Raw genomic sequence first — 23,967 nt, 5'->3', positions numbered from 1 at the left:
CCTGGTCTCCAGTGCTCAGGGAAACCAGGAAACAGAGACGGCCAGGAGGCTGTGGGGCCAATTCTGGCAAGAAGGGACGGCGGTCAGGTCTAGGACTATGGTAGTGGGCACAGGGCAGAGCCAGGAGTGGGTTAGGAAGTAGAATCCAGGTTAGTTGGGAAATGAGTGGCACTGGGGGCTAAGACAGAAGAGTAAGGAATAACCCAAAGTTTCTGCTTGGACACCTGACTGGATGGGGGGTTATTTACTGATTTGGGAAACAAAGAAGGAAAGTAGGCTTGGCGTGTCAGTTGTGGACAGAGTTCCAAATATTTGTGGAACATTCAAATGGAAATTAGACAGACATACTGGTGTGAACCTGAATAAATATATATTCCAGATATATTCTGGAAGTCATCAAAATACATGCTGGCTGAAACTATGGGACTGGTAAGACGATACCAAAAGAGCATATTTAAGAAGAGACAGAATGCCAAGGACTATTGCTAATGTTATTTTTTTAAACAACCAAACTCAAGCCTTGGTCTTCTTTCTTTCCTTCTTGAGTGTCTTGGTAATGAATAGGTAGTCAAGTTGTCACAATTTCCCCCACATCTAAGACTCATCTTCCTGGGGATCATTAAATTGAATTCAGTGTAGATCATCAGGAAACTCAAGGCTTACATATAATTAAATGTTGGCATCAGAGCGAACACAGCATATACATATACATATTTTCTTGCAGGATCTTAGTTCTTCACATTACCTAAGGTATTATACATGAGGTAGAACCTAGCTGTGTGACTCTGGGGAAGACCCTGTCTGAACTTCAGTATCTTTAATACTATTTCGAAGGTTTTATTTAATTGAAAGTTAATAAACATTTAGTAAAGAGAATCAACCAGTTACATCTAATTAAAAGAAATAATTCTATTAATTAAAACATCCCTTTTCCCAGAAGTACTTTGAACATTTTTAGATGATTCTTTCCATATTTATTTCCAAGTATCACAACATGTTTGTATCACTATTTACTGATTTTTCCTCCCACTTTTAGGCATTGCTATCGACTTCTCAATGAGGAGGGTGCAAGTTTAGTTCTCTCTGCCACTGTGCTTACCACATACAGTCACCCTCCAGCTGCCTTCTCATCCTTTTTCAACTTTGGCACCAATGATATATTGGCCAGGTCATTCTTTGCTGTGAAGGCCTGTCTGGCCCATTGCAGGTCTGTCTGCATCTTTAGCTCCCACTCACTGATGCCAAGCTCTTAGCTGCAGCATGCGGGATCTAATTCCCTGTCCAGGGATTGAACCTGTGTTCCCTGCATTGGAAGGCAGAATCTTAACCACAGGATCAGTAGGAAAGCCCTCCCACACAAAATTAACTTGAGATGGATCACAGATATAAAATTTAAACCTAAAAAGAAGACAAGATAGGTAAATATCTTCATAACCTTGGTAGGCAAAGACACCCTAAACAAGAGACAAAAAGTATTAATCAGAAAAGCAAACAGTAAATTGGACTTTACCAAAATGTAAAACTTGGGCTTTTCAAAAACACTGAGAAAAGACAAAAACACTGTCCAATAGAAAAATCTTCCAAATACATTTTACAAAAGAAATGTATCTTGAATATATAAAGAATTCCTATCACTCAATAACAGAAAAGACAACCCAATAAAAAAAGTGAACTAAAAAAAAAAGTGAGCTAAGACTTGGATACTTTACAAAAGATATACACGTGATAAAAAAAGGAACAGCAGTTATCAGGAAATTAAAACCACAATGAGATAATCATTTCATATTCACTAGAATAGATTAAATCAAAACAGACAACACCAAATATTGTTGAGACTACGGAGTAATTGGAACTAGTGGGGACGCAAAACGGTACAGGAGAAAATTACTTCTTGTAATGTCTGCAAAATGTCAAGTCTTAAAGCAAGCAAGCTTAGATCAATCAATTTCAATACTCATTTGAGAGTAATATTCAATGAAAGACTGACAAAAGAACTAAATGAGATTCTAAGAAAAATCTGCTTAATGAAAGCTATCAGGACGGTTACTGCAAGCTTGATCATTTAAAACTCATTAAAAGAGAATTACCTGTTTATACTCGTTAACACAACTTTGGCAGCAAAAACGCATCTGCTGACCTTCAATGACCAGGACATTGTTCCCAGCTCCTTTGCCGGGCAGGTACTCGCCACACTGCTCACAGCAATTCATCACTAGACCATTGGCCAGCCTGTACTTATTAAAGCACTGGTTACTGCATAGCTTGTGTGTCACGTTGTTAACGCTGACTTCATGCCGAATCTAGAAGAAAAACCAATTTACTAAATAAATCAACCAGATTTGCGTCATACCTGATATATCTATTTTTTTTTTTCAACAAAGAATCTCCAGTAATTTCTCAGTGGAAGAAACATTCAGGTAAAAGACATTAAAAAGCACATTATACTACTCTTTTATTTTTATCTTTGATTTCTTGTAAAAAGGAAAAATAAGATTCATAGAATAAAAAGCAGTAAAATAAGAGATATTTAAGAATAACAGAAAATGAATTAGATAGGTTTTGATATGACTTGATTAAAACAAATGGATAGGGAATTTGTAGGTATTATAAACTTCACTGCCCTAGAAAACAGGGGTGGGGGATGGCCAGTGGGCACCAGTATCACCCACTTTCAGGATGGTGTCTGTAAGGACCTAAGTTCTTGCTCTGCTCAGCTCTGTGGTAGCTGAGATAAAATCCTGTCCAGAATTTGCATGGCTACCTGGTAACCCAGACCAAATTCAGCCAACTGAGCACTCCCTGGATGCCTGGGAAGACAGCAGTGACACCTAGGCAATGTGGGATGACCTACATAGGTCCACTCCATTTATTCTATGTGTTCTTCTAGGACTGGTTGTTTCCTTCATGTCCTGAACCTACATTCATTGTCATTTAGCGTGGCCAATAAGAACAAAATCCACCATGAAACCACTGCTTTCTTTATGACTGCATTCAATTCCACATAAGCACATGTTTACTCCTCATTCTATGGGAAGGGGACGTTTGTTAGGAGACAACTCTAACATACGCCTATTCTTCCCTTCAACTTCACTGAGGGAATTCAGGACACATCTATTAGGTAGATCGCAGAACATATAGTAGCACCTAAAAGTTAAAATTATCCTGGTTAATCTAGATAGTAACTTAAATAAAACTCCAGACCTCTGTTAGTTTATTGCAGATTGTACATCTTGATTTGTTCAGAACTCTTTTTCGAAGATTCTGGCTGTCTTCATAGGGAGACAAATGAGATGTACTAAAACATTTTGGGAAGGGTTCACTTGACTCCCCTTGAGGAACAACAGTAGCTTTTTTGGTAGGTGCATCTCTGAAACGCAAAGGACAGACACAATTTAAGAACATTTCTTTTTGGTCGTGCTGTGTGGCTTTCAGGATATCGGTTCCCTCAGCACCCCAACCAGGGACTGAAGCCAGGCCACAGAAGTCGCCAAGGAACTCCCCAGAATACTGCATTTTAATAGAAGTCAAATATATGAATAACAACTGACATTTTTCATTTTCTCATGATTTAATCCTAGGAATCAACTATAATTTTTGGATCCATCCAGAAAAAATCCACATTTTGGTTTCACTGCTAAGAGTTCCTAAATAATATGGGAAGAGATTCAGAAATATTTTGTTGAGACTCATGGTCGTCCAGTGGCTAAGACTCTGTGCTCCCAATGCAGGGGGCCTGGGTTCAATTCCTGGTCAGGGAACTAGATCTCACATGCCACAGCTAAAGATCTTACATGCCACAATGAAGACTGAAGATCCCAAGTACTGCAACTTAAGACCCAGCACAGCCAAACAAATAAATAACCATAAATTAACTAGAGCAAGTATTGTCATCATAGGTTGACCTTTAGAACCTTGCCACAGGTTATGACTTCTAAAAGCATACAAAAAGGGGACAATCAACCAGGTAGACAAGATAGAGCGTGGGGGAAAGGGTGAGGAAAAGGCAGTGGAAAAGAGAGGGTCCATTTATCTCAATACCTAAACTCCATTTTCCTGCCAAGAGTAAGTACAGTACAAATGACCCACAGCTCTGATGTACGCTAAGCTAACTCAAATTCTGTAAAGTGGAAGACACCTGTGCATCGATTCTACCTATCAATCTCTGCAACTCTGTAAGGACATTCAGAACACACATGCATACTACCAGTGTCCAATCATATGGAGGTGTGTTGAAGGGTACAGCTTACTTTTTACATGTCACATTGCGTTTCTTTGGAGTACGCTTATGAGAGAAGGAAGAAAGGCAGGTGGTAGAACAGAAGAGATGAGCTGATCCTTTTCGCTGATAAGCTGTCTGTCCCTTCTGTAAAGGTTTTTTGCAGTTTGCACAAGTGATTTTAGCTGCTTTAGTGGGTTGCTGTTGGGCAGAAGACTGGAATATCTGTTTAGGAAGCGAGGCCACTGGTGATAAAGAATCCACCCCTGGCTGTTTCTGATTACGGGGAAAGGATGCTGACTGGGAGATCCAAGAATCTTAAAAATAAAACACACAAGAAAGTCACGAAACAGTTAAACATTCACATCAGAAAGATACTTAAAAATTTTCATTTTGCACAACAGAGTATTAAGGCAGGCTTGTTTTACAACCCAGCAGAACAATCTGCTTCATATTCTAAGTGAATAAAGCTATACTGTGCCAGCAACAGAAATGGTGGTCCTGGAATAGTACACTGAGTAACCAGAATCTCTAAGTAAGACCCTCTGTGCTACAAATTTGCAAGTAATTTAAACTGAGCCTTGGTTTTCTCAGCTACAAACTGCAGTAACACCCGACCCATCAGTGTTATGAAATCTAAATGAGAGGGAATTCCCTAACGGCCCAGTGGTTAGGACTCTATGCTTTAGGTGCCAAGGGCCTAGGTTCAGTCCCTAGTTGGGGAACTAACAAGCCAAACAGCAGGAAAAAAATAAAACGCCGAATGAGGCAATGCATATACTAAAGCATCACTTTTGTACACAGAGCATTTCCTAAAGCACTTTTTCTCTTCTAAGAAAATATTAACACATTATAAAAAAATGTGCAAATATAGACTACAATCTAGTATGCTGCTGCTGCTGCTAAGTCACTTCAATCGTGTCCAACTCTGTTCGACTCCATAGACGGCAGCCCACCAGGCTCCGCCATCCCTGGGATTCTCCAGGCAAGAACAATGGAGTGGGTTGCCATTTCCTTCTCCAACTCATCAAAGTGAAGTCCCTCAGTCGTGTCGGACTCTTCGGGACCCCATGGACTGTAGCCTACATCATGAATGTAGGTAGGCTCCTTCATCCATGGGATTTTCCAGGCAAGAGTACTGGAGTGGGTTGCCATTTCCTTCTCCAAAAATCTAGTATATGATATCCATTTTGATAACAACTTCCCCCTAACATTATGAAAAATTTAAAGTATATAGAGAAGCTTAAAGAATTTTACTGTGAACACCCACATGTCCACCAGGTAGATGCTATACTATTTTACTGGTTTTGCTTTATCACACCTTTCTATTTATTCATTTATTCTATTTATTCATTCAAGATAGATTTTAAATCTATGTAGTTCAAGTAACTTGTAGATATTAGTACACTTACCTCCATAATACTTCAAAATACATGAAATTTAGACATAGCATTTTAAAGCAACTCTGTCTACAGGTACTGTAGACTATTTCCAGGTATCAGTGAGGTGGTATGGGCAGGAGACCCAGCTCTCCTACCTTTACACAGGCACTCTGCTGTTTGCCTCAAAATGGTACAGGTTATGTATGGGTTACAGTGCCTTAACATGCATACGATCATTTGGGAATCTTGTTTACACAGAGATTCTAAACTAGTAGGTCAAGTGAGGAGCCTGAGATCTGCATTTCTAATTCACTCCAGGGTAATGATGAAGCTTTGAGAGAAAGCCCAAGAGTGAGATGAGAAAAATGGCCCAAGAGTACTGAATTATTTTGTAATCGCTCTTCAAAAATAGCTTTTGTCATTAGCAGAAGGCCTATGGCCCCCTCACTTATTACAGCTCCAAACAACTTTCAGAATACTAGCAATATTAACAACTCTATTTTCACTTCTAAATTCCCATGTGCTGCTTCTAATTTTGTCCTTTTTGACATTTTATCTTAATAGGCAAAAACAAAACAGAACCAAAAAAGTAACCAAAGAAATTCTTTCACTCCACAGGAAGATATGCTGGCAAACATGAAGTATATTCCAATAAAGATTTTTAGATTTCTTTTTGGGTATAAAACACATCTTATAGCATCTTATTTCCTTGACCAGGGATTGAACCTGGGCCCTCATTCGAAGTCCTAACTACTGGGCTGACAGAGAGTTCCCCTGATAAAGTTTTTATTACCAAATGCCCGTAAGTTTATTGCTTCACCTGCCTACTTCTGAACTATTTCTTTAGAAAACAAAAATTACATGTTCCATCTATAAAATACAGGATGCATTCTGGGATCAACTTCTCTGTAGATCATGTGGATAACAAAGCAGATTTAATGACAGAAATAAATGCAAAGCACTGCAAGATTTCCCATTACCATTACTATGAAAGAAAAACTGGGCTTTTTATTTTTAGCCATGCCAGGTGGCTTGTGGGATTCTAGTTCCTTGACCAGGGACCAAACCCATACTCCCGGTGTGAAAGCATGGAGTCCCAACCACAGAAACGCAAGGGGATTCTTTGGGCTTGTAAATTTGTATACTTACCCACACTTAAAGGGGACACAGTTATACATAATTATGAAAAGTAAAACTTCTACTGCTAAAAAAATAGATTTTCTTTCACTTTAGCTTTGATGCATACATAAATAGAGCAAATGTTTTCTTTGTTCATACTGCAACCATTTAATTTATCCTAATTTCCAAGTTTATTTTAGTATTATTTATCTTTGTCTGCACTGGGATTCTGTTGCTGTGCATGGGCTTCTCATTGCAGTGACTTCTCTTGTTGCTGAGCAGGGGGCTCTAGGGCCCAAGGGCTTCAGTAGTTGTAGCTCACTGGATCTACAACATAGGCTCAGGAGTCATGGCCCACGGGCAGCCCTGTGACATATGGGATCTTCCAAACCAGAGACCAAACTCATGCCCCCTTCACTGGCAGGTGGATTCTTAACCACTGGACTGCCAGGGAAGTCCCTCAAAGTTTCTTCTTCCATCAAATTCCTATTTTATTAGTGTCTCCAGGTTAAATAAAAGAAGTCTCAATCACATTTTTCCACGCTCTGTCCCCAGAGTAAATTTTAAGAGAAGGGGCCCAGTAGATTAATGCAAACCCCTCCTTACACGCAAGAAAAACCAAGACTTAGAAGGCAGAGGTGGTCTGCCTGAGACCAGTACATGCCAGACACACTATTTTGAGTTTTAGGTATTCTTTCTTCGCACATCCAAACTCTACTTCCTAAAGAATAACATCTTAGTATTTCTTAAATGTTGGTCTGAGTGAAGTTACTTTAGTGTCTCAGTGGGGTTTTTTAGTTGTTAAAGAGCAACACATACACGTGAAGCTTGAATATCTTAAGTGCAGAGCTCAATAAAGAAACCACCTACCAATGCAGGTGCCACAGGAGATGCAGGTCCGATCCCTGGGTCAGGAAGATCCCTTAGAAAAGGGAATAGCAACCCACTCCAGTATTCTTGCCTACAGAATCCACTGGAAAGAGGAGCCTGCCAGGCTACAGTCCATGGGGTCACAAAGAGTCAGCCATGACTGAGCATGCACACACCTATACTTTTATGACCACCACCCAGATAAACACACAGAAAGGTCCTCATGTCTTTTCAACTCAATCACTTCCCTTCTTTCCCACAAGCCGTACCTGTCCTGACGTCAGAGTAGTTGTCTTATTTTGAACTTCACATATGTCATCACGTAATCTGTACCCTGAGTTTCACACACACTGAAGATAGCTGTTCATCTGTTCCCACTGTTGAGTATTCCATTATGTGGTTCATACTATTTATCATTCTATTTCTGATGGACATTTGGAATGCTTCCAATATTTTGGGCTGAGGGGACATCAACAGTTTACTGGATAGGGGGATCTGATAAGCAAGGTCTTGAGTGACATTTCACTGTGTATGACACAGAGTGGGCAGGACACAGGACCGATCTTTGCTACTCAGGGGAGGAAGCTACAATGTATAGGGGGAGGACTGTCTTCCAATTTTTTTTTTGTCTTCCAATTTTTGACCATGATTTCTGTACATGTCTTTTAATGGTTTCCAGGGTATTTATCCTGTTCAGTATTTGTAAAGATTCTCGAATGCAAAGGTTAATGTTTTTTCTCCATTTTAGAAAATCTTCAGTTACACCTCTTCTGCCTCATTTCTTTCTTCCTTTCTGGGACATTAATTACATGTCCTTTTCATCAAGTATCCTAAGTCTCTTCCATTCTTTTCTGCATTTCCCCCTTTCTGGTTCTCACTCAGTCTGGATAATATTCTGATAAACCTAGTTCATTCACACTCTCTTCAGCTGTTCCTACAGGTAACCTACAGTTAAAATGTAGACAGATAATCCTATTACCACACCCCTCATGGACTCACTTCTAGCATCTGCTTTTTTCTCTTGATTGTGTTGTTAGATGGCCTGCCTTCTCATATCCCTGACTACCATTTCTTTATGAAAAACTGGGGAAAACATTGAGACTCTGGATTATGTTCACATTCCCAATCCACAGGTCAATGGTTTTTGTTGTTTGTTTTGAAACCAGTGTCCTTCCTTGCAGGCCCCCATGAGTCTGCTAAAAGTCCCCTTTAACTCAGTGGCCATTTCCGGAATTGACCAAACTCGAATTACAGAAGAGCAACCCCAAGAAGATAGCGTCATCTCAGATATGACAAACCTCATTTTCCCAGTGTATTTGTAGCTCTATAATGCTTCTGACATTTCATACATTTTGTCTCCCCGCCATTATTCTCTGTAGGAGGGACAGGAGTTACCTATCAATTGTTAGTTTAAAATCTATTATTATCAGAAGCAGAACTTCCTAGAATCAGTATCCAGGCCAAAAATGCTTATAATCCAACAAAGATACAACACAGATGCCAAGAACAATTTCCAGGTATTCTCTTGGATGAGATTTTTGCCATTTACATAAAGATACATGATGACCGAAGAACTTTCAGTGTAATACAGTATACCCTAAAGGTTAATGAAAAAATTAAATAACACAAAGTCCATTCTAATGGACACAATTCTATTTTCATAAGCTGTTAAACAAGTTTTATCTGTCATTTATGCAGAGCCATAATTTTTTTAGGATAAAATCTGAACCCATATATTTAAATATAACTCAACTCCAGAAATTCTCATCTTGCTCTTTTTTTTTTTTCCTGTGCTGCAAAATATTCACAGCAATTAAAGACAGACACTTTGAGGGAGCTTTGACTCTGAATAATAACAATTTCAACAGTAATATAATTGCCGCCATCTTATTCTGTATGTCTTCTGATAAAATTCATTAGTTTTACCAAAGCTGACAGCAGGCAAAAACAAAATTTGGGATTAACACTAAAATTAGACAGCTTTCAAGATGCTATATTCCATTTTAACAAAGAAAAAAGCAGCAACAAGGCATTCCTTTTGAAAAGTGACTCCACCTTTCAGAAAACTTGACACATCTTCACCATCACTCTTCACCTGACAACTTGGTAGACACTCTCTTAAGAATTCTGGACCAAGTGGTATTATTTAAAAGGATATAGTCCGTAAATTCTGTCCCCCAAAGTAGAACTTCAGAGAACCCAGGAACACTGTAAATTCATTCAAACTTCATAGATAACAGGAAGGAATTGCCTCAGCATACACAAAATAGTTCAAATGTAGCTAAGAACTTCTTCATATATATGAATGAATATCAAGTGAGTCCTTTAATGCTTGTTTTTCTGCTATATTTTAAAATCACTGATATTTCATGTCATGAGAAAATATCATAGTAATATACAGTTTTGAATTAATGAGATAAAAGGATGACAAGAATGAAAATACATCTAAGTAATCTAAACAACTTTTGCAAGTTTCAATTATGTCCACTATTTGAGTGGAGTGACAGTATCACATCTAACCACAGTATGCTCCTTTATAGTTAAGTTTATCAAGTTTATGTGCTATGCTTTTAAATTGAAAACCATGTTATTGATCCATTTCACCATTAAATACACAACTTCAATTTACTTCAGAAAGTGAAAAATAGGTCAAGGCTGAAGCATCAAAGATATACATGGCAAGGTTTATGATTTTAACTTAAGAGCTTATATGTACATAAGATTGAATTCATGCTTCCACAAATATACATCTAAAATTTAGGAAATAATTACAAAACAAGAAATAAGTGAAAGAAACAAATCAATTATATTAGAAATAAAATTTTTTTAAAAGAAGAGTGAACAGATCCAAAAGAATGATTTTTCAATGAACATTATTTCAAGTCTTCAACATTTTCAACTGTTTTTAAGCTTATCACCTCATTCTTCACAGAGATCACAAGTTTTTTATATTATTTCTCATGTTTCACTCAATCAATAAATAAAAGATGTACATGGTAATAAGTAGATGACAAACATGAATGAATAAATTTATATTTTGCAAATCTATTTTTAAAAGTTCAGTGATATATAAATTTGGGCTTTCCTGATAGCTCAGCTGGTAAAGAAGCCACCTGCAATGCAGGAGACCCTGGTTCAATTCCTGGGTCCAGAAGATCCCCTGGAGAAGATAGGCTACTCACTCCAGTATTCTGGGGCTTCCCTGGTGGCTCAGCTGGTAAAGAATCCGCCTGCAATGCAGGAGACCTGGATTTGATCCCTGGGTTGGGAAGATCCCCTGGAGAAGGGAAAGGCTACCCACTTCAGTACTCTAGCCTGGAGAATTCCATGGACTGTATAGTCCACGGGGTTGCAAAGAGTCAAACACAATTGAGGAACTTTCACTTCACTTCAAAGCATTCTTGGCTAAAAAATTCCATGTACAAGAGCCTGGTGGGCTATAGTCCATGGGTTCGCAAAGAGTCGGACATGACTGAGCTACTAAGCAAGCAAGCATGATATATATATTAAGGAAGTTATCACCTTTAAATGGTCAGTTTAGCAAACATTAAACAATATTCCTACTCCTGAGGACAGTTTACAACATGGAAAAAAGCCCAGAATTTTTTTATGAGGGCCATTTTGCATTTACCATGAAAAGCTTTAAAAAACTGACATCTGACTTAGCCGTTTCACCTACAGAAACTTTTCACTAGAAAATAAGTGTGCTAAACTTAGAGATTTGACATGTCAATCAATATACTACTGATGAAATGTCAAATGCTTCCCCCCAGGTCAAGAATAAGACAAGGGAGTCCAGTGGTTAGGACGTGGTACTTTCACTGCTGAAAAGTTGGGGTTCAATTCCTGATTGGGGAACTAAGATCCCACAAGCCCCACAGTGCTGCCAAAAAAAACCAGACACGACTTTATACTTTGATCACTCCTACTCAACATTACATAAGAAATAAAAGAGGATGTGCCAGGCTAAACTATTTTCATAATAAAACAGATTATTTGTCTTTTTCACTATGCTGGCATTTGCACTAATGGTGCAAAAGCAATGATGAGTAAAACTGCTCACAGTGGAACCCAACTGTACTAGAAAAGTTGTCCTCACTATCAGGCACATTTACTTCTGCTGTTCTTCTTCCAATACCGACAGGTCGACACGATTCTGATACTAAACACCTGGAGTGAGCACCAGCCCTGCTTAAAGACACATCCACAACAAGACTGCCCTCCCTTCACATGCCACCTGGATTCCTGGCCAACTGGCTGCAAATCCGGGAGCTTCCTAAGGCCACTTCAGGTTTGATAATTTGCTAGAATGACTCAGAGAACTCAGGAAAGCTTTATACTTATCATCAGTATTATTTAAAGGATACAAATCAGGACCTGCCAAATGAAGAGACATACAAGCTGAGGAGAGGGAGGATCCCAATGCAGAGCTTCTGCCCATTCTCTGTCAATCAGGTAGTGTCACCCACCGGGCATGGATGAGCTCACCAACCAGGAGGCTACACTGATCTCAATGTCGAGAGTTTGTACTGGGTTTCATCACCGTGTGGACATGAATGATGGGATTATTTGCTGCAGGTGATCAGACAATCTCAGCCTCTTTCTCCTCCATGGAGGGTGTGCTGGCTCAAAGGCCCAACTACTTGAATCACATGGTTGGTCTTTCGACCTTCCCTTAGCCTTAGAATTGGTTAATCTCAAGGGTTCAGCCTCTCTCCCAAGAAACATGGACAAAGACCAGTGAAATTATTTATTATACAAAAGAAGTCCTTGATGAAAAAGTAAAACTTAGTATGAATTTTACTAAATTTCAGCCTCTGATTACATCTTAATACTCTGTATGATGAACGAGGAAGCTGTATGATGAATGGGGAAGCATCCAGAAGCCACTTCCTTTTCATAACAAAGTACAATGAGACACAGTGGAAAAGCACTTGCAAAACTTGCACTGCAGGCTGAACTAGCCTTGAAAGAATGACAAACTGGTTACATTTTCTTAAATTAAGCTTTTCATTTCAAAAAAATAACTGTTTGTTGCCAATGAGAAAATTTGATGTTTCAAGTGAAAATCAGAATGTTTGAAAACTTGCATCTAACACTGCTAGCTTTCTAAGGTGTCAACATTTAGAAGACCTAGGTAACTCAGTGAATCAACACTTACAAATAATGAAAGCACAATGTTACCAATTCATTCAAAGGTAAAATTCATCTGAAGATTAATGAATTTTAGTGTAATAATGTATGAAAAGTTCATTATACAGTTTCAGATTCCACACTGTAAGAACTTTTAAGAAATGACCACTTATCAAGTTTTGGAGCTATGTCAAAAGGAAAAGAAAATATCCATAATTAACTAAAAAGACTAGTAAAATATCACTCCATTCTACAATCATGTATGCATGTGAGGCCAGATTTTCTCCTTATACTGCAAACAAAAGAAGACAATGCAACACATTCTATGTAGAACTCAATCGGAGGAGCTAAATATACTGTCTTCAACTAAGCCAGAATAACGTCACTTTTTTCACTAAATTTCTTTGAAAGTAGTTATATTTCATTAAAAATATGTCACATAATACATAATTATTGTTAAGTACTTTTCAAATTTAAGTTTTAATTTCTAGTATGATAACAGATAAAAACAAACAAAAAACTCTGGGTTCCTCAATCATTTCGAAGAGTGAAACTGAGTTTGAAAGTTTGAGAACTGTCCTTTAGAAATAATAAACAATGTAAACAAAGACATTTAGTGTGTGGAGTTTCAACAGTTAAAAAAAAATGACAAAACATAAATGCCTTTAGAGGAATAAATATCTCAGACAACAGAATATTTTATAGTCACTGAAAATTCTGTTTTTAAAATGACATAACATACTTAAAACTTACATTAAAAAAGTCAAGAGAACACAAAACTATATACAATATGCTCTAAATTCTATTTTTAAAACCACAGAGGCAAAATGACTGATAGCAAACAAACTAAAATTTTAACAGCTATCAGTCACTTCTACTTAGTGGGTTGGTAACAGATACTAGTTCCTTATTTCTAACTATGATTTCTTTCAAATGTTGTGTAATGTTCTCATAATCAGAGAAAAAGATTAATTTTAAAAAATTTTAAAGAAAAAAATATACTAGCATTCCATTAAACAATAAGTGATTCGGTTCTTAGCTCTTGTTACTTTCTAGTTCTTTTCTAAAATTCTAAGTTGATAGATGGCCAAAAGCAAACACAAACAAAAACCAAAGAACAAACAAAAAAACAAAGGGCACATTAAGTCATGAAAAAGCTGAAAAAAAAAGATTTGCTAAATTTTAAATAACTTTCATTGTATTTTACCAGAACACGAATGGCCACAGAAGTGTATTTAAAATATAGATCTCTGATTTAAAGAAAGTTTTCCAAATTTAAAATGAAGAAACTAATAAAGTGCTAATTTAAAACAAAAATCAGGAACAGTCCAAGAGTAAACACTTGAAAAATCTGAAAAATCAAGTTATGTAATTACAAATTAAATTATTATGTAATATTACTTTAATCCTTTAGTTCACTACCCATCTTTTATCCTAAGAATTTTACATTAAAGATGGTAAACAAAGATGGAGGTAAGAATTATGGGAGTTTTCAGTTAAAATACAAAACACTTGGGTAAACTGCAGTTTTACTAAGTAAAAAAAAGTCTATTTTAATATGAAAGTTAACAAAAAAAATTTCACATATAGAATAAATAAACTGGATATAGGTACTAAGAGTAAAAGCCAAAAGCTTACAAATTTAGGGTGAAAGGAAAGTATTTAGTATCACTCACTGCTTACCAGGACTATGATGAGTTGTAAATCCTCCATTCTGAAATTCACCTCCTGCCACATTCATTCTACCAGGATTAAAAGGTCCTACTGCAGTCTTGGTCTGTGAAGTTAAAGACGGGGTGTATGTTTGCATATTAACACCAAAATTACTTGACTGAAGTCCTTTAGCGACATCTCCCAAGTTGGAATTCTATAGTGATGTTATATTTGTAATCATTAAGTTCATATCTCGCCCATCATTCAGAGCTTAAAACCTGCTTCTAAAGTTGTAACATTAGTAATATGAATTTCACAGTCGATTCTGTAGTGATAACACCATTACCCATTCCTGCATTTACCTTACTTCTTGAAAGACTGGAAGTGGAGAAATCCAAATCTTTGGTTCTGTTTTTAGTTCCAGGAAATCCCCATTCAATAAAACTGGAAGAAACTGTCTTTTCCCTTCCATTTGTTTCCATGTCCTCTTCATCATCAATAACAATTGTCTCACTTGTATTTCCCTTCTGAGAAGCCAAATATCTTGAGGAAGGAAGAATTACAGAATAATGTCCTTGAAGCTTTTTATTTCTTGATGCAGGAAATACAAAATGTCTTTGATCAGCTATTACTGGAGCAGAACTTGAAGGAGGTTGTATAGATTCAATAAACACAACATCATCATCATCACCATTATCACCTTCCACCAATGAGTTTCTAGATCTATTAACTAACGGACTAGCTGGGTCACCAAATGAGTCTCCTACATCCATGAGACTAGCTGCCATGGCTTTACTCCCTAATAAGATAGGAGTCTGTTCAGTCAAGTCTAATCTTCCTGCTGAACATTCACCCATGCCAAAGAACCTGTAACAGAAAAGAAAAAAAGTTCGAGTAAATTATGATTATTACATTTTATTGCAATTAAATAGCATAAGTGAAATTTAAAATTCTTTTCTGTGATTCTATCTATTAGTAAGTTCTTCACTGAAATAGAAAATAGTACAAAATAATTCCATCTCCAATAACCCAGGGCCCAAATACAGTTAGTATACCAGATATATCTTTATCTACTAAAATTATTATATTGTCCAAACTATGTTTCCCTAGTGTGTGTTTTTCAAATTCTCTGCTTCCAATATAACTATGTAATTAAATCATTATGAAACTTTTTTTGTCATTGTCCACAAATTGCCAGATACTATATTATAGGTTTACGTAAAATTCTGAAAAAACCCATGAGGTACATATAGTTTAATTCATTTTATAGATCAGGAAACATATGGGTAAGCCCGAATAGCATTTCCACTCAGGGCTCTAATTTTAGGCCCCAAATTCTTAGCCTTGGTTTTATTTAACAAACACTTCTGTGTACCTATATGCACTAGAGAACGACAAAGGAAAAGATCCAGATCCAAATAATTGGAAGAATTTGGAGAAGTGAAAGATCAATGGAGCAAAGCTCTCAAAGCAGATGAGACAAGAGGAGGATGAGGATATGCACAGCACCAGGTGGTAATGAAGCTAATCATGAACAAGAAATCACCTTTATCTCAAAAGCAAGAGGGAAAAGTTAAGTGTATGGCTGTCCCTCAGTACCCACAGGGGGTTTGGTCCCAGGATATCCACAGAGGCTCAAGTCCTACAGTTGGCCCTCCGTATCTGAGGTTCCACATCCACAGATTCAACCAACCCTGGATCCTGCAATACTACAGTATTTACTGAAAAAAATCTATGTATTAAGTGGATCTGGGCAGTTCAAACCCATGTTGTTCAAGCGTTTGTCCAATTATAACTGGAACGTATATAAGTATGTAGAAACAATAGATGGAAAGCTGAGCTAAGTTTACAAATGCTGGCTTCAATTTTCTTAGAAGCTCAAGACAGTGAAAGAGGTCGGATCTGTAGGGGTACTGAATAATTAAGAGAACTCATACAGCAGTCATCATTCAATTTTAAACATTTCATACTGAAATATGCTAAGTAACATTCTATTCTAAAATTTTCCCAACTAATTTTAAGTGATAGTACTTAGTCATACAATAGATAATGTTTATTCTTAATGGGTGCTGTATCATTAAATATAGTAATTCAGTAAATGCTTAAATAAGTGAGGTAGGAACTATTCTTTGTCTCATTTTACTGATCAGGAAACTAAGACTCAGAAGACGGTAAGTAATCTGCCTGGCCTGCCCAAGTCTCCACTGCTGGAAAGGGTGGAATCAGAAGTCAAATCCAAGAAATCTGACTCTATAATCTATTTCATAGACACCACATTATATGCAATTATTGTATACAATTTCTTAAGTCCTTGTTTTATTAAGATGAAACAAAATTAACAGTCATGTAACTGTACTTCAAAGATAAATAACAAATCTAAGGAACCAGTTAAAAGGGTTATAAAGGAAATACGAAAATTAGGATCAGAATTAACACCTATCCAATAAGCTTATAATGTGGTTGATTTTCAAATGAAAGAGGCAATAACTCGCCTAAACTAAATCATGAAATTTAAGAACTGTTATTTACACACACACAAATTCTTGTTAGTTCTTTCTGTATTTGAATAAATCTAAAAAGGAAAAGAACAATTTCTGGGGAAGAGCAACAGCTGACTCCATGGTGCCCTCTGGTGGCTGTTAGGTTCTATCTTGATCTTCCCAAAGAAAATAATAGGGGATTCTTTATGCTCAGCTCATTCCAGTCATCTATTTCTGAAAAAAAGATTAAGTATTTATCTATTTTCAAATTTCAGGTTGTAAAAAAGTTAAAACCCAACCCTGCTGCTGCTGCTGCTGCTGCTAAGTCGCTTCAGTCGTGTCCGACTCTGTGTGACCCCATAGACTGCAGCCCACCAGGCTCGCCCAACCCTGGGATTCTCCAGGCAAGAACATTGGAGTGGGTTGCCATTTCCTTCTCCAATGCATGAAAGTGAAAAGTGAAAGAGAAGTCGCTCAGTCATGTCCGACTCCCAGCGACCCCATGGACTGCAGCCTACCAGGCTCCTCCGTCCATGGGAGTTTCCAGGCAAGAGTACTGGAGTGGGATGCCAGGGCCTTCTCCGAAACCTAACCCTAACCACTATTAAAAGTCACTGTTTATATACTTTAATTATCATTTTCTTAATTCTATAAACATAAGCCTACAAAAAAGTTTTAAATATTTCTATGATATTATCCAAAAAGAGAAAAGGTTAAAGTTTAGCTAAGGCACTAAGCAAATTACCTCACTTAATTGAGTTTTACTTTTCTAAACTGTGAACTTGTTCATACTATAAATGGGGATAAAAAAAAAAGACTGAGGTTTTTATTGTGATAACTGGACATACAGGTCCCTGGTCTCTGACTGGATCATATTAAAGAGTGCAAAAATGATAAATCTCTCTCTACCGAGAAGGTATGTAGGCAAATACTTTGGCTCCACCCTAGGATTTCAACAAATGTCTCAGATCAGATCAGTCGCTCAGTCATGTCCGACTCTTTGCGACCCCATGAATCGCAGCATGCCAGGCCTCCCTGTCCATCAACAACTCCCGGAGTTCACTCAGACTCACGTCCATCAAGTCAGTGATGCCATCCAGCCATCTCATCCTCTGTTGTCCCCTTCTCCTCTTGCCCCCAATCCCTCCCAGCATCAGAGTCTTTTCCAATGAGTCAACTCTTCGCATGAGGTGGCCAAAGTACTGGAGTTTCAGCTTTAGCATCATTCCTTCCAAAGAAATTCCAGGGCTGATCTCCTTCAGAATGGACTGGTAATTAATCTTAAATATTTTGTCTTCCTGTGGTATCTTTTGGAGAAGGCAATGGCACCCCACTCCAGTACTCTTGCCTGGAAAATCCCACGGACAGAGGAGCCTGGTAGGCTGCAGTCCATGGGGTCGCTGGGAGTCGGACAGGACCAAGCGACTTCACTTTCACTTTTCACTTTCATGCATTGGAGAAGGAAATGGCAACCCACTCCAGTGTTCTTGCCTGGAGAATCCCAGGGACGGGCGAGCCTGGTGGGCTGCAGTCTATGGGGTCGTACAGAGTCGGACACGACTGAAGCGACTTAGCAGCAGTAGCAGCAGTGGTGTATTTTTGTTAAAAATCTTTATTGAATGTGTTACAATGCTGCTTCTGTTTCATGCTTTGGTTTTCTGGCCAAGATGTATACGGGATCTTAGCTCCCTAAACAGGGATTGAACCTTCACCCCCTACATTGGAAGGCGAAGTCCTAACTCCTGGACCACCAGGGAAGTTCCCTTCCTGTGGTATCTTATTCATCTACAACTATTTAATTTTCATCTCGATACAATGAAAATTAATATGAAATTAAAGGAATATCCACACAGAGATGTGTGGAATCTAATGGGAGTTCCCTGGTTGCTCAGTGGTTAGGATTCCAGGTTTTCGCTGCTGTGGCCCAGGACTCAATCCCTGGTCAGGGAAGTGACTTCCCACAAGCCTCACAGTGCAGCCAAGAGAAAAAAAAAACTGGACTAGAATTTCAGCCTAACTAAAAAACTAGGCTGAAACCCAAGCAAGACTCTTATATGCAAATTATCTCTAGGCTGTAGGTAATAACCTTGCAACGTTAAGAAGGTATTTCATTATCGGTAAAGGTAAGAGTTAACACTAAAACAAAGACACAAATTAGGGTCCTTTGCCCTATTGTGTTTACTTTTATTCTAGTTTTTATTTCCTAACGATTGCTAGTTATCTTTTCAAAAGATTACACTAAAATATATATAACATAAAATGCTATTTTAATCATTTTTAAGTATGCAGTTCAGTGTTATAGTTTTTTAAATATGCCTTTTTAAAGCTGCAAAAATGTCTGCTGAATTCTTAAGTTACAACTCAGTATCATTAATTTCCTGAGATCACCTTCAATTAAAAAAAGTTGAATACTTTACTAGCCAGTCAATACTCAATTATGTTTATGCACAATTTGGTAGAACTTACATATTAAAATGACTCAAAAAACAGTAGCTAAAATAGAAATGGTGTTATTAATATGACAAGATTAGCACTTGATGATAAAGGTAAACAAACCTGCTCACAAACCTTCAAATATTAAAATCACCAAGAAAGTATTTTCAAATATTTAATCACTGCTCCAAAGGTTCATTTTTGGCTACCTATTACCACATCTATATCTTCAAGGCTCTATGAAACATAAAGGACGCATGCTATAAAAATTTGTTGATCACTTAGTAAGTTCTAGAACACATTCTAGGGCATCTCTGAACTTATACTGTAACAGATCTTTTGTAATATAAAAATATTTGTATATTTACATAAAAATAACATCAATTTCAAAGTTAGCTTCCTGTTACAAGGATTCCCATTTAAAATCAAAAACTAAATAAAGGTGTATGATGATTCTCGAGGTTTTACTCACAACTGTAAAGAGACAGGAAAAGGAAGAATCAAATAAACAATCACAACAAACAGCAGGAGAACTACTTAAGTACCTAATAGGCACTTAAGAGACGGTAGATTGATCACACAAAACTAACTTCAATCCCTTCTAAAATCCCCATAAATGACAGTAAAGTTCCTACTCACAATGAAAAACTAAAGAAGAAACAAAAGCAAAAAATCTGATAAGCTGAAGAGCAGGTGGATGAATAGTTAACCAACTCTGCCTGAGACAGCCTAACTCTAAAACAGTAAAGGAAAAAACTGAGAAACCTCTGACTTAAGCTGCGGAATCATCAAAAGGCTCAAAGCCTGTAACTCCTGATATCACTGGAATAGGGAGCAGACAGCTAAAACAAGGAGGATGTGAAATTCCAGGTCCCTTCCCTTTCTCACTTTGATGATCACAGGTCTTCCCCCTTTCTGGCCCAAGTTCTAGACTTCTCTTCTTTGGAGAGGATAGAACAAAAGATCTTTGTTTCAGGTTTACCAGGCACTGGTGAATGCTTCAATATCATGTATTTGAAATGCTCCCTTTCCCGGCTGATTTCCAGAGAGCGGGCATCCAGACTTCAATCTTTCAAGCAGCAGACTCTTCCCCAGAAAACTTCTTTCTCAGAAACACTCCTTTCTGTGGAATTAGGAACCCCCCAAAATGAAAGACCTAAAGATAATGACTTCAGAGGTTCTCCATCAATTGGCTAAAAAGATTCATCCTACAGTGAAGCTCCAAGTTGAAACATTCCACTCATTTTTCTAATCTATTTTCTATTTCTCAATTCTTAACCATGAGTAGACCAACCAAGGATTATAAAATATCTGAAGAAATCCTCAAATAAGAAAAACAGTCCTGACATATATATATACTATTGATACTGTGCATAAAATAGATAACTGAGAACCTACTGTACAGTTCACTAAACTCTACTCAATGCTCTGCAGTGACCTAAATGGAAAGGAAATACAAAAAAAGAGGGGATATATGTATATATACAGGTATAGCTGATTCACTTTGCTGTACAGTAGAAACTAACACAATGCTGTAAACATAACTATACTCCAATAAAAAATAATGTAAAAGAAAAAGTTGTTAAAAGAAAAAAAGGAGAAAGAGAAAAGTGCAGGAAAAAGAAAACAAAATCGAAATCCACACAACTATCAGAACTCTAGCCGGACACATGACAAGCAAAAGACCATAAAAAATTGCTATTTCTAGTATTAAAAAAGAACTTCTAGAAATAAAAAGCTTACCAAAAATGGAAAACTCAGTAAAAGGACTGAAAAATAAAGCTGAGGAAATATCAGAAAACAAAAAAACACAAGAATTGTAGCTACTGTTAACAATGTGTGTGTGTGTTTCACATAACTTACGGGCTAGGCACTGTACAATCTTCATAGCAATTGGGAACACAGACACAATTTACTCACGTATAAAATGTGGATAAAAAAGTGTATTTAATTGAATAAGATGTGCATTTATAAAGGTTCAGTTATTGACTCTTATTTAGTTTGCACTTGCCAAAGTAATAAGAGAGCAGAGATATAAACCAGGTATGAAATCTGACTGGCACTAAACCTAGTCCTTCCCACACTGTGCTCACCTATGCTAGGAACCTGCTGTTGAGAAAAGTGGATTTTCTAAGTGGTAATAACTGAGCCAGCGATTTGTTATCCTTCCAATCTTTTAGTCTCCACTAGTTCCCTTTTCCTAATAAAGTCCCTCATAGCTCTAGAACCCTGTCCACATTCCTTCACCTCACACAACTACCACATAATCTGAAATATCATTTCAGGTATCCTATGAAAATCACCCAGTCAAAACAATATCCATTCCTAAAAGCTGTCTAACTAATGAAATGTGCCATGAAGCATATCAGAGTAAGTGCACAGTCGAGTCTGGCAAGAAGCAACAACAGCAGAGGAAAGACAGGAATAATACTATGAGAAAGAGCAGTATTCACAAGTTTCTTTTTGATGACTGGTGAAAAACTGACCAGCTGGAAGGACAAAATAGGCAGGATCTAAGACTGTACAGAATCCCAGATAATAAATGTAGAATCAGAGATTTTTTTTAAAAAATCATTTTGAGACACTTTACAAAATTGACTCAGGCAAGGATTGGTGTTAAAGTCATTAACGCCAACAGGTGACAGGGAACTGGGCATTTTATTGTACCAAAATGAACAGCACTTAGGTTACTTTTTAGTAACAAGAAAAAAACACACATCAACTTGGTAATGGAGACTGTCACTACCAATTTAGTAATTCGGTGGTCAATGAGAATCGCTACTAGGGTAAGAACTAGATTATCTCTTAAAAAAAAAAAAAAAATCTCCTGATGTGATGCTTGCCAGAGTTTTATCAGGATACAGAAACACAAATCTTCCTCAAATATTAGACAAACACACACACAAAGTATTGTGTCCATCAACCTTAGAAAACGATAAGATTCAATCAGTCTAGTTAATTCAACAGTATGGAAAAAATTATTTCTAACCATTAGAAAGCAAAAAAAATGTTAAGAAAGCATTAAAAATGGAACATCTTAGAACTCTAAGAGAACACCAGTGGTGTAAATATGAGCAGGCACTCCCCATGCTTTCCCAGGGACTTCCCTGGCTTGGCTCTGGGGACAAGGTCCACTCCAGAAACTAACTCTCTGCCTTCAAGGTAAGAGAAAGGTAAGTTCCACAGAAGCACACTCTGCTGCTGCTGCTAAGTCGCTTCAGTCATGTCCCATTCTGTGCGACCCCACAGACGGCAGCCCACCAGGCTCCCCCGTCCCTGGGACTCTCCAGGCAAGAACACTGGAGTGGGTTGCCATTTCCTTCTCCAATGCATGAAAGTGAAAAGTGAAAGAGAAGTCGCTCAGTAGTGTCCGACTCTTAGCGACCCCATGGACTGCAGCCTACCAGGCTCCTCAGTCCATGTATTTTCCAGGCAAGAGTACTGGAGTGGGGTGCCATTGCCTTCTCCGGAAGCACACTCTAGTACTGCGCTAACTGTATTCCACAGACACGCAGGGTAAAATTACTCACCGTCGACGCTTTCCTCCTTAATTACTATCACCGAAGTATCACCAGACTGTCCTGAAGGTGATTCCTGGCCCTAGAACGAAGAATGAAAACGGACTTCGTTATAGCCAACCTAGACGCAGCACCAGTTCACCAGAGAGGAAGCAAAGGGACAAGAAGCCTCAGCGCTCCTCCACACACACACCCCCCCACCACGGCCGCCGAGGCACCAGGTACACAAACACCGAGGCTCCGCCACCACCACACAACCACACAGTCCCTGCGAGCCAAAGGCGGGAGGCGGAGGGCGAGCGCGGCCTCGAGCCCGCGGAGACGCCTATCCCCCGATTAGGCCCGCTCGCCGCCGCCGCTGTCCCTCAGGAACCCACTCGCCCGCAGCTCGCGTCGCCGCGGGGCGGAAACCCCCGTGTTGGCCCGGAGCCCGAGACCTGCCCGCTCCGCGTCCGCCATTAGAAACTCGCCCAAATAAGCCGTGAGAAGACGCCGCGCCAGGGTCTGGGCGGCCGAAGAGAGGACCTGGTGCGGGGGAACTGTGTCCTCACCCCCAAACGTGCGGACCCAGGGTCGCTGCCGGGAGAGTGCGAGCTCGGCCACGAGAGCCCACAGAGGCGCCCCTTCCCCCACCCGGCGACCCCCGAGGCCCGTCGGCGGCCGCCTCACTCCGCCCTCGCGGCCGCGCCCGCACTCCCGCAGCCCGCGGGCCGCCCGCCAACGCGCCTGGGACATCAGCGGAGCCGCCGGCAGCCGGAGGCCCCGAAGCGGCAGCGGCGACGGCGGCCGCGCCGCGGGGCGCTCGTCCCGGGTCGGTGGGAGGCTTCGGAGGCCGCCCTCACCCATCTCCGCCTCCCGGCGCCCCCGCCTCCGGAGGCTGCGCCGCTCCCGGCCACCCCCACTGTCGGCGGCCCTGGACTGGAGACACGGCGGGGACAAGCCTCACCCGGTTCTGGATGCGGCTCAGCGGAACAAACCTCCCCGCCCCCGGCCCACCCCCCTTCGGCAACACGCGCAACTACGCTCGGTCCAGTGCCCGCATTAGCGCTGGTGAGGAGGCGGAGGCGGCGGCCGCGGCGGCGCGGCCCGACCCGGCAGGCCCTGCCCGCTGCGCCCTCACTGGCGGCCGGGAAGGGCGGGCTGAGCGCCTCGGGGACGCCCAC

General features: G+C 39.3%; 1 protein-coding gene across 2 annotated transcripts in view; it reads right to left on the bottom strand.

The window, feature by feature from the left end:
- The window catches only part of ZMYM5 (zinc finger MYM-type containing 5), a 35,606-nt gene extending 11,873 nt beyond the window's left edge, over positions 1-23,733 (bottom strand). The window contains exons 1-7 of one of the 2 annotated variants that reach the window (XM_061435039.1): positions 23,647-23,733; positions 22,817-22,886; positions 14,736-15,240; positions 14,404-14,497; positions 4,248-4,533; positions 3,202-3,367; positions 2,088-2,300 (exon numbers count right to left, since the gene is read on the bottom strand). In XM_061435039.1, coding sequence (XP_061291023.1) covers positions 2,088-2,300; positions 3,202-3,367; positions 4,248-4,533; positions 14,404-14,497; positions 14,736-15,230 — 1,254 coding nt within the window. In that variant the 5' untranslated portion in view covers positions 15,231-15,240; positions 22,817-22,886; positions 23,647-23,733. Of the gene's footprint in view, positions 1-2,087; positions 2,301-3,201; positions 3,368-4,247; positions 4,534-14,403; positions 14,498-14,735; positions 15,241-22,816; positions 22,887-23,355; positions 23,451-23,646 lie in introns of those variants that run through there. The other variant, XM_061435038.1, reaches the window with a different exon arrangement.
- Positions 23,734-23,967: the final 234 nt, after the last annotated feature.

Source organism: Bos javanicus, chromosome 12 (genome assembly GCF_032452875.1).
Source record: "Bos javanicus breed banteng chromosome 12, ARS-OSU_banteng_1.0, whole genome shotgun sequence".
In the NCBI taxonomy this organism is placed as follows: Eukaryota; Metazoa; Chordata; class Mammalia; order Artiodactyla; family Bovidae; genus Bos; species Bos javanicus.
The sequence above is the reverse complement of the archived record's forward strand: the minus strand, read 5'-3'. Positions and strand labels throughout refer to the sequence as shown.